General features: G+C 39.4%; 1 protein-coding gene across 2 annotated transcripts in view; it reads right to left on the bottom strand.

The window, feature by feature from the left end:
• Nucleotides 1-3,651: 3,651 nt before the first annotated feature.
• Nucleotides 3,652-18,651, bottom strand: part of trim23 (tripartite motif containing 23) — a 15,783-nt gene continuing 783 nt past the window's right edge. The window contains exons 2-11 of one of the 2 annotated variants that reach the window (XM_080419875.1): nt 16,916-17,078; nt 16,411-16,532; nt 15,794-16,072; nt 13,983-14,204; nt 12,378-12,593; nt 11,012-11,146; nt 9,586-9,715; nt 8,874-8,984; nt 7,556-7,680; nt 3,652-6,961 (exon numbers count right to left, since the gene is read on the bottom strand). In XM_080419875.1, coding sequence (XP_080276001.1) covers nt 6,782-6,961; nt 7,556-7,680; nt 8,874-8,984; nt 9,586-9,715; nt 11,012-11,146; nt 12,378-12,593; nt 13,983-14,204; nt 15,794-16,072; nt 16,411-16,532; nt 16,916-17,078 — 1,683 coding nt within the window. In that variant the 3' untranslated portion in view covers nt 3,652-6,781. The remainder of the gene's footprint in view (nt 6,962-7,555; nt 7,681-8,873; nt 8,985-9,585; nt 9,716-11,011; nt 11,147-12,377; nt 12,594-13,982; nt 14,205-15,793; nt 16,073-16,410; nt 16,533-16,915; nt 17,079-18,651) is intronic. The other variant, XM_080419876.1, reaches the window with a different exon arrangement.

Raw genomic sequence — 18,651 nt, 5'->3', positions numbered from 1 at the left:
ATAAGGATGAGGCTGACTGGGCACTCTACACAAAGAATCTCATCCACTCCTGGAGATATATGTTGTAGTAGAAGTCGTTCCAGGATTTTTAAGTGAACGCAGAGTAGAGACATAGGCAGTAGCTTGCTGGTAGTTTGTGGTCTTTACCAGGTTTTGGTATAGCAATGACTTTAGCTGTCTGCCATTTCTTTGGGAATGAGATCTGTATAATCCTATAGAATTGAGGTAAGCCAGGGTAACCATTTAAACCCTATATATTTAGCTGACGGGGTCCCCCAAGGCTCTTTTTCCCCTTCTACACAAACTCGTTACAGAACAAAGAACGAAAATACGCTCACAGCGCATTGAAACTCGACGCTTTGTGACACTGTATCAGATATTTTCACTGAACATTTGCCCCAGAATAGGGACACCAGTGTTCCTGTGGTTAACAGATAGCCGTTGTTTGAATAGAGAACACATTGTTATTAAAAAATGTTTTAATGTTTCAACTTTGGTATCTGGGTAAACACCCATAATTTTCCCAAATAGCCGACAAGAGGTTACATTTTTCTTAGACATTAAAGCCAGTTGTCCATGCTGGCATTGATTTTACAGAGCTCAGTGCTGTGACCTACTGTAACTCCCCCTGTAAAAGATGAGGCTTCAATAATGGTCATTGGTCTTTTATTAAACTATTTCAATATCAGGTTAACTCAAATCAATCTTTTTTAAGTTCAAGGACCCTTCTTATTTGATCAAATTTTTATATCTGGAATCCCAGTCTAGCGACGCGTTGTAAGCTTCTCACAACACAATGCATTGTGAGCTTGTAGATTCCGATTCCATTCTGATAGTTAAAAACAAAATTTGAAGTATACATTTATTAAATATGGCCTGTTTTAGTCATAGTACATTATTTAGTTTGAGTAGATTTGTTTGTTTACAAAGCGCAAAAAAAAATAATGAAATTTTGACAGCCCTGGCAATGCTGGGCAAGCTGCTTGTTGTGAATAAATCAGTTTAAACTTATTGACTTCTTTTCCACAGATGACCTTCAACAAGACTCCCTCTAAGTGTGATGGTGATACTGAAGCGGTGACAGGGGCACAGCAGGAGGAGGCTCGTGTAGATGTGGTCCCCCAAAGGACCCCCAAAATGATATGTATTTAGCCGCCGACCCCCGTCTCCAAATATTTTGTTCCAGAGACCCCCAGAAGCAAAGATTTCAGTTAAAAATGTTATGTTAAAACATGTATTCAAAGACTTGCACACATTTTCACTATTTAAAAAAAATAGCTATCCGCTATTTTTGAATAGCCGAAGAAATATAAAATGACAGAGGCTTCCCCGGTCTTAATGGGTTAATGTGAATCTTTCAGTAATATTTTTAAGAGATGCATCATTATCAGTCGTTATTAAACGATTATTAAAGGGATATTTCACTTTCGAAAAAACTTTGGGTCATTTTATTGTCTACTCAGGCTTTTGAGAGCCCACCAGACAGGTAGTTTTTAAGTTGCTTGATTCAGTATTTAGATATTTGATATTCATTTTGTCAGACACACCCCCTTCCTATACAAACCCATTATAACTTCAAACTCAATTTTAAACATGTTAGATTCATCAAAAACAGCCGTCCTTGGTTCTGGTGACTCACCCTGCCCTCCTAATACGCGAGGGGCCGTGTTTTTTCGATTACTTTTTTTTTTCTTTTATTGTATTGATTTTTTTTTTAAATATATAAAAAATTAATGAAAAAAGTGATCAAAAAAACACGGCCCCTCGTCTATTAGGAGGGCAGGGTGAGTCACCAGAACCAAGGACGGGTGTTTTTGATTAATTTAACATGTTAAAAATGGAGTTTGAAGTTATAATGGGTTTGTATAGGAAGGGGTCGTGTCTGATAAAATGAATATCAAATATCTAAATACTGAATCAAGCAACTTAAAAACGGTCTGGGGGGCTCTCAAAAGCCTGAGTAGACGATAAAATGACCCAACGTTTTTTTGAAAGTGAAATATCCCTTTAAGGCGTGGCGTTTTTAAATGTGATGGTTATTTGCAGAAGACCCTTCCCTCTATATTGGATCTTAATTGTCTAATATGGTCATGGACCACAATGAAAACAAGCTTTGGCTTTTTTTGTGACATATCCATGTTGATGCTTTTAAAGTGGAAACATTGCTTTTGATTGTATCTTAATACAAGTATTCTATTCTAGGTGGCTCTCTGGTCCTGCAAAAAGAGGTGTACGACATCAATATGGAGGCACTGACATTGTCTTCAGTCAACCAAAGCCTGCAGGTGTCAACCTGCTTACAGCAACTCTGTCGGACACTTCTTGTCGCGGATATTCTGTCCGACACCGCACCTGTGCACCTGACATCCACCAGAGTCTTGGTTCTGGCTCACAGGGAATGCGGTGTTGACTGGTTCCGGCCTCAACTGAACTTTAAAGTGCCAACCCGGGCAAAAAAGCAAGTTATTGCCCTGTCATCTGACACTGCCTTCTGTAGGTGCATCCAGACTAAGATGCCAGACTGGAAGGACTACGTTTGGTTTCAGGCCCCTACAGCCATCAAGGGCTTCAGCTCATAATGACTCTATAATGTTTTGTATATATTTTGTAAATATGTTTTGTAATGTATAAGAATTTCTGAAATTTGTGTTTGCTTCTTGGCAATATCTGACTATGTTTTGTACACATTTTTTGCAATCTGTATATAAACTTCTGAAAGTTCTGAAATTTGTTTGTTAGTTTATTTCTCTGTAACAATGCTTCTTGGCAATATCTTCTATACCATTGGAACGCCTGTTTTTTCCCTTTTTAAATGGTACCACATTTTGTTTAGGAACACACTTGTGGGATGAGCAGAATGATGAATGCAGCCACTAGAGGGCACCACACACCACAAATACATTTCCACCTCTCCCAGGATGTCTTTGCTAACATACTGACATTTCAGTCTAAAATGTATCAACATATAAATATACAGATTGAACATGAGTCTAGACATCAAACATATAGCACTCTATGACATATCTATGATGTATGACTCCAAATGAGGGTACGGTTTCATCTCGATCTGAGCCCATTGACTTAACATAAGATTTTATACATCTGTGGAGTTATTTCATTGGCCCTCTGGCACAAGAAATCTGACACTGATCAGCCCAGTGGTTTGTGAAATTAGCCACAGACCATTTGTCTTGAACCTGGCAGAGACAAAACAATAAATAGCGTGGCTTTCCTGTCGATCTCAGACTTCATCTGGCCAGTCAATGATGTATGTCGGTACAATGAGCTTTTAAAAGGTCACAATTGGGATTTACTTCCCTTCTGTATGGTTCGGCCGCTAGGTTCCTCAATGTAAAAGTGCATGACAGTAGGCACTTAAACCCTATACTTAGTTGACCAGATACCCAAGGGCTCTATGCTGTTTGCTCTTCACAAAATATTTGTGCAGAAAATCTACAAAATCTATTTAAAAAAAATGTAACCCCAAAATAGGGAGGCTAGGGTTTAAGTGTTTAGCTCAGATGCACATTTGGTATTTTATCAGCCTGATGTAGCAGGATGAAAATCATTTCTATATTTTGGAGTGCCGCTATCCAACCCTTTTAATAAGGCTTAAAACTTGACCTGGAGATCAGCTACTAATAAATTCCATAAGTTTGTCAATTTGTTTTATTTTCAGCATCACATTAATTATGAATGATTTACAAAAAGCCATTATCAAGTCCACTGGTAACAAAGGAGTGGATGAGCACTGTGCTTCTACATGTTTCCAAAAAACTGAGATTTAAGATTTTCATAAGAGATTCATGAAGGGAAAGGCTTTCCACGCATGCTTTTTTTGTTTTGTTTTAAACGAGTAGTAAACATTACATAGCAATGAGGAAAATTAATTAAAACCAATGGCTCCTCAGTACACTAACAGACGTTTTAGGTGCTGTCCTTGTTAATGCTTGACTAAATTTCACATCTACATATATACACGGAACTCTGTTAAGTAAAGATGTTACGCAATAAGGACTCCAGAAAGGTTGATAGAACAGGAGATAGATGTTCATTACAGCAGACATGTTTTGTAATATGTAACACTTGGAGACCACCATTTAACAGCAACTGAAATTATAGCCTGATTTACACTTTGTTGTACTACGCTGTTGTGTGACGAAAATAGCATATGTACAAGGTCACAATGCAACGTGTTTTGAACTTGCATATCGGCTATTTTCAGCACACGACACCGCAATACGATGAAATATAAATTAAGCATCATTCTGAGGCAAGCAGACAATTGCATCCAATGCATTCTGCGTGCAAAACACCCCACAAAATGGGGTCAGAATTGTTGTATATAAACTTTTCCTAAAGAGACATTTCAAAGTAACTCTTCTCATAAATAAGTCCAGCAGTAACCCGCATCTTCTGTAACAGACATTCTACATTCAAACCAAAAAAAAAATCATGTACATAGTTCCAAAACAAAAACTGCTGTTTCAAGACCAGCTGTCATTAAATAAGGTTACACACTTAATAGCTTGTACATACAAGCAACATAAAATAATCTCAATTCTTCCCACGTGACTAATCATTTCTTTTAATTATGTAAGACATCAAGAGATTGAGAAAGTACTAAGGATAGTGAAAAACTGGTATATGAATTGTAAAACTACAGAATGGTGATAGAGCCAATTTGAAGCAAGTCCTTTGTGTATTTAGCACTTAGAATATGTAAGGAAGTGAGTGAATATCGTAATTAATCTGCAGTTTAATTTAATTTAACTGGAAGTCACTTTAAATAAATATCACTATTTTGTATTGAAATAATATCTTACAGCAGTCCTAACGTGAAAAGCATCATAATCCAAACTGTTATGCTATGCAATAGTGTTTTCTAATAAATCTGACATTTTAATCCGATTTGGAAAAACTGAATGTGTTCCCAAACCATTCAAGTGAACATTAAATCTGTTATAATTCTCTAATAATGTTGTACAAAATACACTAGTATGCATTTATGTGTGCTGATTAGTTATATTGTAACGTAAAATGGTTATGATGCGCAACAGACGGAAAATACTGATACAATTCACCGTCAGGGGACAAGCCTCTATTCCTGAAATTTTACTGGATCAAGTACTTGCCTATTATAGATGACATAGTTACTGCTTTTATAACGGTTGATCTGAGAAAAGAACTAAGTCACCATGTTTAAGCCATTTAATAAGCTATCTTATTTATCATTTTGAATGTGTATATAAATGCGAATATATTGTTTAAATAGAGTTATTGTATTACCAGCAATCCCAACTTATTTTAGGGTTAGTGAGTTCATCTGTTGTAAAATGCATATATTGGTGGATGAAGTGGTAGGTGTGAGCGTAGAAGGACAGACTGCGTTTAGTCAGTGCCTTAGGCTTGATTGATACTTAGTTGCGTGTGGTGTCGACTAGGGCTGGGCGATTAACCGAAAATAATATCAAAACTGATATATAGAACCAATAACTGACTTAATCTTGCTCATGTAGAGAATAGAATAATCGAGAAATAGGTTGCTGTTTCCTGTTGGATTATATATCAACAAATCGACACAAAAGATGATATCTCGTTGTACAATGGTGGCGTAGACAAATAGTGAAAACGGCCTAATCTACAAGCTCACAAGCTCATAGATCTGCTGTTTTCAGTTTTTTTTTTTTTTATTATCGTTCATTTATCATAATCGGGGGAAAGGTTTGAAATAATCGTGATATTGGTTTGAAGTCATATCGCCCATCCCTATTGTCGAGTGCTGAAAATAGCCGCTCTCCAAGCTCACAGCGCGCTGCAGTTGTGAGTTTGTAGACCGCGAGCACCGGCACGCAACAAAGAATAAATCATTGCTTTATTTTGTTACGTAACTTTTATACAAGCTTATTCTTGTCATTTTAGTACAGTTGGATACTGCATTGCTTCACTCGCCTAATTCTTTACCCATGGTGCAGTCGAAAGGAGAGACAACTACTGAAGACACCTGAGAAAACACTTTCTGGTACATCAAGGAAGAAGGAAAGGGGCAGGTTTAGGCCACAGTTATGATGCCTGCTCATCTCAATGTTAAAGGTAGTGTAAGTGATGTGTTTTGGTTAAAACAAAACTTTTTTTTTTGTTAAAAAGTTAAGGTTCTACAGCATATTCTGATGGTAATCATTGCTAAAGAGCAGTGTTTGTTCAATAACAGAGGTCTCTCCGTCTCTCCTGCTATTTAACAGAAAGACTTATTTAACAGAAAGACTTATCGGAAAATATATTTTGAGGTGGGTTGCCAATTTCAGCCAGTCAGGAGAGTACCCAGTTATCAGCATCAATTTTATAGTGTTCCGGGTTGAAATCTTTCTGCTATAATTTCTTTAACTTCCAATGTCACTTTTATTTATCCTGTATGAGTTCTCTGTCCTAATTGGATAGCGATTAGTATCCCCACGTGAAAACGCAATTCGTGTTTAAAAAGCTGGAGACACAGGGAGACCCCTGTTACTGAACAAACACTCTATAGCAACGATTGCTATGAGAATATAGAGCTATTTAACACTTATTTTAACACAAAAATATCACTTACCACACCTCTAACTGATACTACTGAGCTTGTAGATCAGCTATTTTCTGCACACGGCACCATCATACAATGTATGAAGTATAAATCAACTTGCAAGGAGATGGGGGATGTCAGGCTGGGATGTGGTAACATGAAACCCCCGGGGGGACGAGAGAAGACGAAATTTTGTTCGGAAGGTTTGGGGTGGGGTGTTGTTCAGGCCACATCCAGGACACCAGCAGCTACTAGCTGTCTGGACAGCCAGTCCAGGCCCTCGTGGAGACCCATACCACTGCGGGCGTCACAGCCCTGGATGTGCCAGCTCCTCCCGCAGCACAGCTTGTGTAGACTCAGTAACTCTGTCATCTCCTCCACCGAAACGGCACCCGGTACATCCTAACAGACAGAGGGAACAGTATGTATTTATGTACAGGATTTTACAGTGTGTTTTGGGGTGTCCCAGAGATTAAAAAAAAAAGATATAGAAATACTGTATCAAATGGGGGTCTGTGGCCTAATTCAGTGGTCTTCAACAGGGTGTCTGGGACCCCTAGGGGGTCTGCCAAATGTTTTACCACTTGAACCCTAGCATCCCTATTCTGAGGGGAACATTAGCCGAAAAATAGCAGATCAACGCTTCGCGCTGCGAGGTGTTGTGAACTTGTAGATCGGCTATTTTCGGCAAAGGGGTTTGATGTAGAGGGGGAAAAAAAGAGCAGACCAAGTAAAAGTTTGAGGGTTCACACATTAACATAAAGCTACCCAATGATAGTTCTGCTAAACAAGTCTATGAAGCTATCTATGAAATCTATGAAAAGGTTTAATCTGCAACACAATTTTATACCATATGTAGTGGGGGGTCCCTGCTTCATCTCTGGCTCAGCTATGTGGTCCTTGGCCTGAAAAACGTTTAAGACCCCTGGCCTAATGAATATCAAACTTGGGGGTTGTTGAATTGAAAAAGGCAGACATCCATCCAGTATGCAGTACCTGTTTGTTAGCGAAGATGAGCAGCAGTGCGTCTCTCAGCTCCTTCTCAGTCAGCAGCTTGGCCAGCTCACTGTGGGCCTCCATCAGCCTGTCTCTGTGGCAGCTGTCTATCACGAACACCACCGCTGTCCATGTGCAAAACACAAAGGAGGAGAGCCTCGTTAAAGTAGATCTAAAGCCACATAATCAATCACCAGCTCAGTGACCTTGTGGTTAGAGTATTCGCCCTGAGATTGGGAGGTCGGGGGTTCGATGCCCCAGCCGGGTCAAACCAAAGGCAATAGAAAATGGGACCCAATGCCTCCCTGCTTGGCACTGAATAGGGGGTTAAGTCCCCGAGGCAGAACTAGCGAGATAATGGCGTAAAAAACTACAATACATTTTTATGTATATTTTCAAAATAATAGATCTACAATCTCAAGATATGCTATTTTGGGAAGAAAAAATCTAAGACATTTGAACTCTTTTGCAAAGTTTATTACATTTTTTAATTTATTTTTCACCTATAATGACATGCCCAAAATAGAGACGCCAGGTTGAAAGTGATTAAACCTATAACCAAGGTCATATGATATGTATTTTATTGTGCTATGACCAGGCGGCAAGGAAGCTCCGCTGGATTTGAAGCCCAGGAGGAAGTCATTTTTTAAGACCAGTCCGCACCAACGATTTGCAACTGCAACTCCTTGCAACCATCATCTCCAAACGGCACCGGTCTGCAACTGGTCAGTCCAGACCGCTGCAATGTCTTGTAGACTGGTTGCATTGGAGTGGACTGGGCTTTTGGACTGCAGTTTTCATTAATGCCCAGCAGATGTCGCTACTCCTTGAACTCCATTCAAGCTCAATGATTGATAGTTAGAAACGGAATGGAACCTTACAGTTCTGTAACTATAGTGTACAAATGGAACCACATGGACCAGTTAAATGAACTGAATTTTACACTGTAGATTGGTGTCAGAGATTAAAATGTTATCAAATGTGCGTTAAAAAGGTTTAGAATCATTGCTCTAACTTGTGTTGCTAGCTTTTTTTCATTTATTTAAAATAAAATTATTGATATTGGAAATATTGTTTTGTTTTGTTTTTTGTTGTCATTCCCTTTCTGTAATCATTGTGTCGAGTTGTGTCTTTGCTTTCACAGCTTTTACCACTTAAACCCTATATGGTTGATATGGTTGTTATTGTGGGGAAGCTTTCGCTGAAAATAGCCGATCAACAAGCTCACAACGCGCAACGCTTGACCTGCAATTTTCAGCGAAAGCTTTCGCCACAATACGGATGCTGGTTAAGGGCAAACCAAAGGCATAGCAGTTACCTTGTGTGTTCAGATAGTAGTGCTTCCAGAGAGGTCGGAGCTTATGTTTTCCACCTACATCCCAAATGGTGAATTTCAAATTCTTGTACTCGACCGTCTCCACATTGAAGCCTTGAAAATAAAAGATTACATGAACATAAACTCACAATGTACATTCACGTCACAGTAAATTTGTAGATAATCTGTTTTAGCTATTTCTGAAGAATTTATGACATTTCTAAGACCTGGAACTATGTCATTTTTAGATTTGAGCTAAAAAGCATTATTTTACACTTTGGGCTATTCAAAAATAGCAGATATACAAGCTCATAGCGCGGCACTGAGTCCCGCGCTACGAGCTTGTAGATCTGCTATTTTTGAAAAATCGTGAAAATGTGTGTAAATCTTTGAATATATATCGTTTTAAAGCGAAACATTTTAACTCAAATCTTTGCTTCTGGGGGTCCCTGGAACAAAATATTTTGATGGGGGTCCGCGGCCAAATACATATCATTTTGGGGGTCCTTGACATGAAAAAGATTGAGCCCCACTGACATAGAAACATAGGTTTTTCAGAAAACTGTTGGGATTTAGGAGACATGTAGAATCGGCCTCAGGTCTTAAAGGGTTAAATCTATTGAACATTTTCACTTATGATGACACGCCCATATTAAGGACGGCAGGTTGAAAGTGGTTCAAATGACGAGTGGAGTGGCTACTAAAATGTATTTACCAATGGTTGGGATGGGTTGCATGAATTCGTCTTGTTTTAGCTTAAAGAGGATGGTGGTTTTTCCTGCTCCGTCCAGACCTAGGGTTACCACCCGGATCTCCATCTTTGGACCGATGTGAACCCGGTTGTCCTGGAAAAACAAAACCTGTGGCTTGAGTACAACGTACTGAAACCCAAGACAAGTCGTTCCCATTGAAGCTGGCAGCACGCGTCACACAAAGTCCAATGTTTCTCTGCTTTTGCTGAAACCAAACGGGTTCTCTGTGTAGATGAAATTATTTTATATTTTTTTCTTTTCTTTTATATTTTATATATATATATATATATATATTTTTTTTTACGATATTTTATAAAAGAGAACCAGCAGCAACACAGGAAAGACAACACACACACAAGCCCTTGTAGAGGCACGCAGAACTGATTTAGCAGTTCATAAACAATATAGTTATAGCAGAAATTTCAATATGAGTGGGTGCCGGGTGGCTTAAAAGAGTTTTTGTAACTCCGAGGGTGAGAGGGTAAATACATGGACCACGGGTCCATTTGGTTCCATTTGTACCCTCTCGGAGTTAAATTAACACTGGAGGAGTCACTGACTGTGTAAATTACCTGTTGTAGCCTATGTGCCAGCAAACACAATAAGCCCCAGCGTTTGAGGACAATTGAACAAACTGTTCAATTTATGGATCGCTATGTAACATTACCGAGTGGGCAGGTCATGCTCACAGAGTCACAGACAACCCGCCCAGCAACAGCTGCCACCCGGGATGGAGAAAAAACACACGGTCCGTGGCCAAAGATAAAATCAAGGGCTGGATTAAGAAAATCTGGTGGTTCTGGCCACATATTTTGGCTAAATGCTTCAGTTTACAAATGTGTACAGAAACACTTCCGCTGCTTTTATTGATATTGTAGCACTCTAGTGCTCCGAGCTAGAATCGAACCCAGCAGACTCAGCTGCGTCAAGAAAACTCACGTGGGGGTGAGTCGCGACCGAATCTTTTACAGCAGTGCTACAATATTATTCATTCATTTCATTGATAAGATACGCCTACAAATCAACAGGAGTCACTGCTGTAATTTAATTTTCTACTAAATACTCATATACAGTAATACTCATATACAGCAATGTATGTTTTAAGTTTAAGATATTCTTTATGTCAACTTTGAAATATGTGGTGTCGCCAAAAAGAATCCCCCATAAAATGGGGTCATGGTATAAAAAAGTTTGAGAACCCCTGCTATATAAGATATAAACTTTGGCGTGGCAATGTGCCAGTTTGATTTCTCCACAATGTCATTTTGTTCTTGTGACTTTAGCTGAACTTCAGTTTCTGCAAAGAGTATGCTGCCACCTTTAGGCAAGAAAACTCCATGCAGATATCTCTAGTAGCACTGATGGTTGGATAATAGCACAGTATTTTACCTTAGTGAAGGTAACAGGGATGCCAGCGTCCAGCTGAATATGATCTGCTAGCTCTGTGAACTGGTGTTGTTGTTTCTGAAGCGTCTCCAGCAGACAGTTTATCTCTTGCTTTGACAACACAACTCTGCAGTCATCCTAGAGCAAGACACAACATGCACAAACCGGTTCATTTCCCCGCTTTCACATTTTACATCACAGACAAATCGTTTTTGTAATATGTTGAGATTTGGCTTAACCCTTTAAGACCTGAGAAGATTCTAGAAAGGTCTTCTAAATCCTAAAAAAAAAATTGAAAGAAAAACCCACATTTTTTTCCCCTCGATTTTTCAAAAATAGCAGATCTACAAGCTCATAGCGCGGCACTCGGTGCCGCGCTATGAGCTTGTATATCTGCTATTTTTGAATAGCCAAAGACATCTAAAGTGACACGGATGCGTTCCAGGTATCAATGGGTTAAGGGCATTGCCGTTCTGATCTGTAAACTGAAAAACCACATGAATGCAATGATATGTCATCCAGGTTAGTGCGTTAAAAACTGATTTACCAAATAATAAAAATGCATCGGACACAAGGGCCTTCATTTGAAAAAAGAATTAACACTTATAAACCCTTTAAAGCATAATGTAGCATATCCTAGGCTTAGGAAATACCCCAATACAATGTACAGTATACAGCGTTCTACCATTTCGAGCATGTATACAAATCCTAAATACTAAGACAAACCCTAATGCACTGTCCAATCTGCATTTTCAGTAAACCACTTGAACCGAAGCATCCCTATTCTGGGCATGTCATGTCAAGGCGAAACTCCAGAAAAGAGATTTGGTATAGAGGGGGAATAAAGGAGGGGGCCAAGGATAGACCCTGAAGGGACCCCGGTCAACCAGGTATATGGGGTTTCAGTGATTGTTAACAGTCTATACCAGTGATTCTCAACCTGGGTTGATTTTGGAGGGGTCCCCAGAAGAATAGCTTAATGTGTCAACTTTCAGTACAAGTGTATACAGGGTATCTGCACATTTAGAAAGTGACAATTTAAGGACTTTCAAGACCTTTTTAATACAGCTAAAATAAAACAATAACATTTAGATTAAGACCATTACTGTGTCAAAAGCAAACAACAAACTACAATAAAACTTTTCAAACATTGGCCAAATTGTCAAACATTACCTGCCGTTGCGAGGCATTGTGAGCATGTAGATCGGCTATTTTCAATTTTTTTATCTGTGAAAAGCACTTGAAATTCTACAATTCCAAGTGCTTGTGGGTGGGGGGTCCCCAATTCAAATATGATTTTTTGGGGGGGTCACGGCCAGGAACAGTTGAGAACCACTGGTCTATACCAGCATAATAAACAGTGTCCCACCTGTTGTAAGGTTTTCTCACAGTGCAGACAGGCCGTGGACACCTGGGACAGTAGGATGGTCATGTCCTCCTGCTGCTGCCGTAACCAGATCAGCCTCTCCCTCACGTGGGCGTCCACCACGCTCAGCGCCATCTCCTCTTGGCGGCACAGCGTCTCGTGGAGATCCACAAAGTAGGCGCGCACGCAGGTGCGTGCACTTTCTGCTGTGCCCGGGACCTGGCCAAGAAGACCCACAAAATATAATGTAGGCTAGGGAGCATTTAAGATTTTTTTTTAAAGCAAACGTAACATAACATGTAAGCTCAAGCTCACAACGCATCGCATTGTGAGCTTGTATTTGCTATTTCCACTACTTTTTAAAAACATTTGAAACTAAATGAACTTTTTTTCAGCATGGAAACGATTATGCAAAAATAATTGCGTTTATCTCAAATAATTGTGATTAGACGATAATGTAATAATTGCGACAGGCCTAATCTTTCGTCTTAGTAGACCATGACTTTGATTGTTGATTAGTCTTTTTTCCATGCACATCTCTAGATAGAACCCAGTAATTATGTCAGTCTGTAATGTTCAAAGCCAGTAAGCCTACTGTGAAATCAACATTAGAATGTTCAACTGTCAAGCTCACCAGCCAATATGACGTTTTATTAAAAGGTTAAGTTACCCAGCAGCATAAAGTAATTAAAATCAGCCCCCTCCTTTATCAGCTGCAACCTTAAAGTGATGAACACATTAATCAACAACAAATTGCAATCCAACAATTTGATACTTTTTACTTAAAGCAGCACTAACTTTCCTCTTCTACCCTGGCTTTGAACCAGGTTTCCTGCGCAAGTGTTGACATTTTTACCATTGAGCTAATTGCGCATTCCTGCTTGCTCAGGGGGATACATTTAATCTTGACCATCAGGTCAAAATTCGTGTCAGATCCTGTGTCTAGGTGAAACATGACCTTTGACACAATCTAAATGTCTCAATAGAAGAGCAGGGAGACAAAATACAACCACCCCAATTGTACAAGTCATATTGTATTAACATACTCTACTAGAGGTGTAACGATATAGTAACTGCATCGAAAAAACGTTTTTAATTTTCAACGATCAACTATATCGTTATGCAAACAGCAAAATATCGTATCGTTTGACTTTGTATCGTATCGAATTGTTTTGCAATGCAAATAATACATTTTATCAATACTAAGTATGCGTTGTATTTAGCAATTTTAAGAAGAAAAAAGAGAACGAGGGGTTTATATCCACTATCTCCAGGTATATATTTTTCACACAGAATTTTTGGGTAAATAAAGAGTTACTATATCGATTTTAAATCATTGAATCGAATTGTATCGTTCTAAATTAAGCTGTCCTGTATCGTTCATGTATCGTATCGACTAAATCCTTGAATCGAAACGTATCGTATCGTTCTAAATTAACCTGTATCGTTCATGTATCGTATCGACAACCAAGTATCGTGATATGTATCGAATCGTGGTTAAAATGTATCGTTACACCCCTATACTCTACCATACAGATTGGACAAAATTACATTTTATTCATTAAGAAAAAGTTACATAGTGAGGCTTTAAGTAACAAATGAGCGTACTTCTTCCATCATTGTCCCAGGATGCACTGCAGCTCTTACGTGTTCTGTGTGGGCCATGCCAACCCCATCCTCCACTATCTGCTCGCCTCCTTCTATCTGCTGCACGATGCCCACCAGCTTCCTGGAGTATTCGGACACCTCCTCTGTGAAGGTACGGATGCAGTGGGCCATGTCCAAAATGGAGGCACGGATCTGAGTAGCTTCACCCTCCAGAACAGCATGCTGAGAGGGGACAAAACAGCCGCACTCATAATATGCTCCTCTGGTTGTACTGTATGTATGCAAATAAAGTCTTCGGTGTTCATTTATCCACAAGTAACTCTGAAAGTATACTTTCACACTTAAAGGGCAAAAACACTTTGGTAGAGGTTTGGGTTGTGTAGTTACCTTGCCATGACGTAAATCCAAAAGGTGGGCAAGAAATAAAAAATAATTGCTCCATTGACTAGTAGAAATTGATCATTCAAAACATGCTCCTCCTTGACTTGCACTGTACAGGGAAGACTCCCTGGAGAGGCTCTTTTAGCCCGTAAACCAACGCAAACAAAGTTCATTCTGACAATATAGAACCCAATAGTACCAAACCCGGTACGATTTTCATTTTTTTTTTTAAATGTCAACTTCCTATTGAGTTTACTAATTAAAGATCAGGATTCGGATCTGTGTGTCTAGTCAAGGTTTTCTACCTAATAAAAATAGCAAAATCAACAGGAAGTTTTTATTTTTATTTCAAAGACAAACAGTACTGCATTGTGTGATGTTCTACACTGTCAGAATCAGCGTTGTTTGCTTTTGTTTATATGTCAATACATCATGTCTTTCAACATGTAAACGTTTACATGAAAGGCTGCTTCACCGTACAATGTAAGTTAATGAGGAGCATATTTTGAATGATCAATTTCTAGTCAATAGAGTAATTATTTTTTATTTCTTTCCCACCTTTGGAGTTACATCATGGCAAGGTAACTACACAACCCAAACCTCTACCAAAGTGTTCTATCCCTTTAACACTATGAAACACTAGGCCGATCTTGTAGTTTGTTTTCCTGCAGTTTAATAACTTCAGACCGGCAAAAAAAATCTAGAAAGCACAGATGCAGCTAATACATTTAGATTTAGGTGTGCCCAGAGTGGTGTAAAGACAGTGGCATCAACTGGGTTCACTCCAATGTACCACCATTTTTCACAGCAACTACAATTACAGTCGCTCTACAATTACGATTTATCCAGAGCGACTTACAATAAGCAAGGTAAACACATACACAGAATGCAGAGAGATAGCGTAGTAGTGCCTCAATAAACTAGGATCCCAGGTAAACCAAGAACCTGGCATCAGTCTAGTAGTAAACAATACAATATATTATCGAAATAACAATCTGTACATTTGAAACTATACCAGTTAAACAATTAACCTAGCATCTGTTTGAACCAGAATTTATACCACTCTTTATACCACTCTGGGTGTGCCCAGAGCCATGGGTATGCCGATGTGCAAGCATAGACAAAAGTCAACAGTATTGTCAATGCACTACTAAATATTATCTAACACACTCATTATAAATGTTATTAGCTGCAGCATTGTTGCTTATATCACAGTGTGCTATAAGGTCAGCTTCATGCAGTCTGCCATGTTTTACCCTGCTGTAGTTTTTAACCTGAACCGGAAAACAAAACTACAAAAAACTGACGATTTTATTGTGTAGAAATCTATAAGGAAATAAGTGAAATCCATAAGGAAATTAGTCACTGAAACATGTTCACATCTCATTATGTGTCCGTGCTTCTTTTTCAGCAGGTAACTACTCGCATACCTTATGCCCCTGGTGTTTCCCATACTCCTTACACACGCAGCACATGAGCGGACTGGATTGGCAGGCTTCCTCCAAGCAGACAAACTCGATGGCATGAACCTGATGCTGCGGGCAGAGGGTCTTTTCGTGGGGTTTGTCGGCCAAGGGCACGCGACGGTGTTTGGCCAGTGTGCGTGTGGAGTGGGTGAGCTGGGAGCAGTCGGCACACAGGTGCGTGGCACATACGGTGCAGTACATCGAGGCCGTGTGACTTTCATCCTCGTCGCATCGGATTACACACTGGAAGAAGAAAGGGAAATGATATCTATGAATCAAGGACACGTTCGTTTAGATGTAGGAGTGCAACTATTGATTAACGTTTTAGTGAATATTCTATCGATTAATGGAGCATATTTTTTTTTACACATCAATACATCGATTAACCACTTAAGCATTATTTCGTCACAACGGTGACTCGTGCAAAAATAGTGAAAATAGCCGTTTTTGTGTTCTCAGAACCCAACACCAACTCGGGGATCAGGCTGTGGGTGCCTGAGTTGGTGATGGCCAGTCTGCACTCTCACATCACATTGTACATAGCATTTAGTGTAAAGTAAACAGCGGAATAGCAGTCGTACTTCTCCCATGCCTTTGAGGGCGTCCTCTGCCATGCTGGACTGGTTGGACGCACCATTCTGCAGTCTCTCCAGAAGCTCCAGCAGAGCAAAGTTTTTCTTTAGACCCCAAACTCCAGAGTCCCCTGCACATGATAAAGAGAGACACAGAGACACACAGAACTATAAAACACTCGGCCCCACTTTGTGAGAACAGACTAGAGTCCCTTAGTTAAGTTAGGAACTAGTAAGGCAAAAACTGTTAAAACAACGGAGGCACGCCGTCTGAAGCGGACTTAAGCCACGAGAGGCACTGCCGAGCGAGCTACGGCGAGCGAGTTGCCGTGCCAAACTTTGCGAAGTCCGTTTGAGTTACAATCGTAAATCATTAGAGATTAGAGATAATAAAGATTATATCAAATGGGGGTCCATGGCCTAATGCATATCAAACTGGGGGTCCTTGAAATTAAAACGTTTTAGATCTACAGGGATAATCAGCCTGCTTATTATGAACCACAGTGATGCTCACCTAGCTCAGTAACTTGTCTGTCAAAGGGGCAGCGGACTGCTCTGCCGTGGAGGGGCAGCCGGGTGAGACAGTCATGACACACAGTATGACCGCAGAGCAGGAGACGAGGGACCTTGTCTCCCTGCAGAGAGAAGACGTCCTCGCACACGCCACACTCCAACACCTGCACATGAAAACACAATCACAATCACAATCTCACACTCTGAACAACTGCAAATGAAAACAAATACAAGAACGCTCGCCCCGGGGACAAATCCAGCAACCTCAGAACCCTAACCCTAACCCTATTCCTAAAACATAACCTCAGTAAAACTATGCCAAAACTTAACCTTATTCCTAAACGTAACCTCAGTAAAACTATGCCTAAACCTAACCTTATTCCTAAACGTAACCTCAGTAAAACTATGCCAAAACCTAACCTTATTCCTGAACTTAACCTCAGTAAAACTATGCCTATCCCTAAACGTATTCCTAAACTTATCCTCAGTAAAACGACTACAATAATACAAGAACCGCTGGGGGCGAGTGGTCCGCGGAAAGAAATGGGGGCGACTGTGTTTTGGGGCGAGTGTTCCGGTTACCATGAAAACACAAATGAAAACTCAACACAAATGAAAACAAAACACAATCATACTCTCTAAGCCATGCAAATGAGAACACAACACAATCACACTATCTGACACCTGCACATGAAAACACAACACAATCACACTCTCTGACACCTGCACATGAAAACACAACACAATCACACTCTCTGACACCTGCACATGAAAACACAATCACACTTGACACCTGCAAATTAAAACAACACAATCACACTCCAACACCTGCAAATGAAAACAATCACTTTCTAACACCTGCAAAAAAACACTTGCTTGGCAGCAGATTTACGCATTTCCAAAAGCTGTCATCATACACAGTTGCACAGCCCATTTTGATAAGAGCATTATAAAGTGCTGCTTATCTAGACTATTCCACATTTGTGTTGGTTTGAATGAGTTTGAAAGGTTGGGATCAAAATGATATCAGTATAAACGCAACAATAACACACATAAAAACCCTTTATAACACTATATGTATATGACACAGTATGATCCATGACTGACATTCTTGACTGCATATGACATACTAAACACAAATCTAATTTTGACTGTAACATAACAAATGTGGTGACGTTTACTATGTTAATGGCCACGTTCTCACACACACACACACACACACACACACACACACACACACACACACACACACACACACACACACACACTATCAACTATCAATCTCTCAGTGTGAAAATGAATTACCACTGTGTCATATAGTTAATTCAAGTCATCCTTTCTTTAGCTGTTTATTATGCACAAAAAGTGTGACATTAAACCAGTGGTGGAAGAAGTACTCAGATAAGTAAAAGTAGCAATACCACAATACTCTGTTACAAGTAAAAGGCCTGTGTTCAAAATGTTACTTGAGTATAAGTACAAAAGTATTGGCATCAAAATATACTTAAAATACCAAAAGTAAAAGTACATGTTTTTTGAAAATTGCAGATCTACAAGCTCACAATGCGTAGCATTTTCAAATAGCCCAAAGTGGTTAATGTATGTTTTATAATATATAATATATTTGAAAACTTTATTTACTAGTTACTTTGCAGATATACATTGTATATCTGCAAAGTAACTAGTAAATAAAGTTTTCAAATAATTGTAGTGGGGTAAAAGTACAATATTTGCCTC

The sequence above is a fragment of the Gymnoscopelus braueri genome, assembly GCF_963280865.1.
Source record: "Gymnoscopelus braueri genome assembly, chromosome: 22".
Taxonomy (NCBI): Eukaryota; Metazoa; Chordata; class Actinopteri; order Myctophiformes; family Myctophidae; genus Gymnoscopelus; species Gymnoscopelus braueri.
The sequence above is the reverse complement of the archived record's forward strand: the minus strand, read 5'-3'. Positions and strand labels throughout refer to the sequence as shown.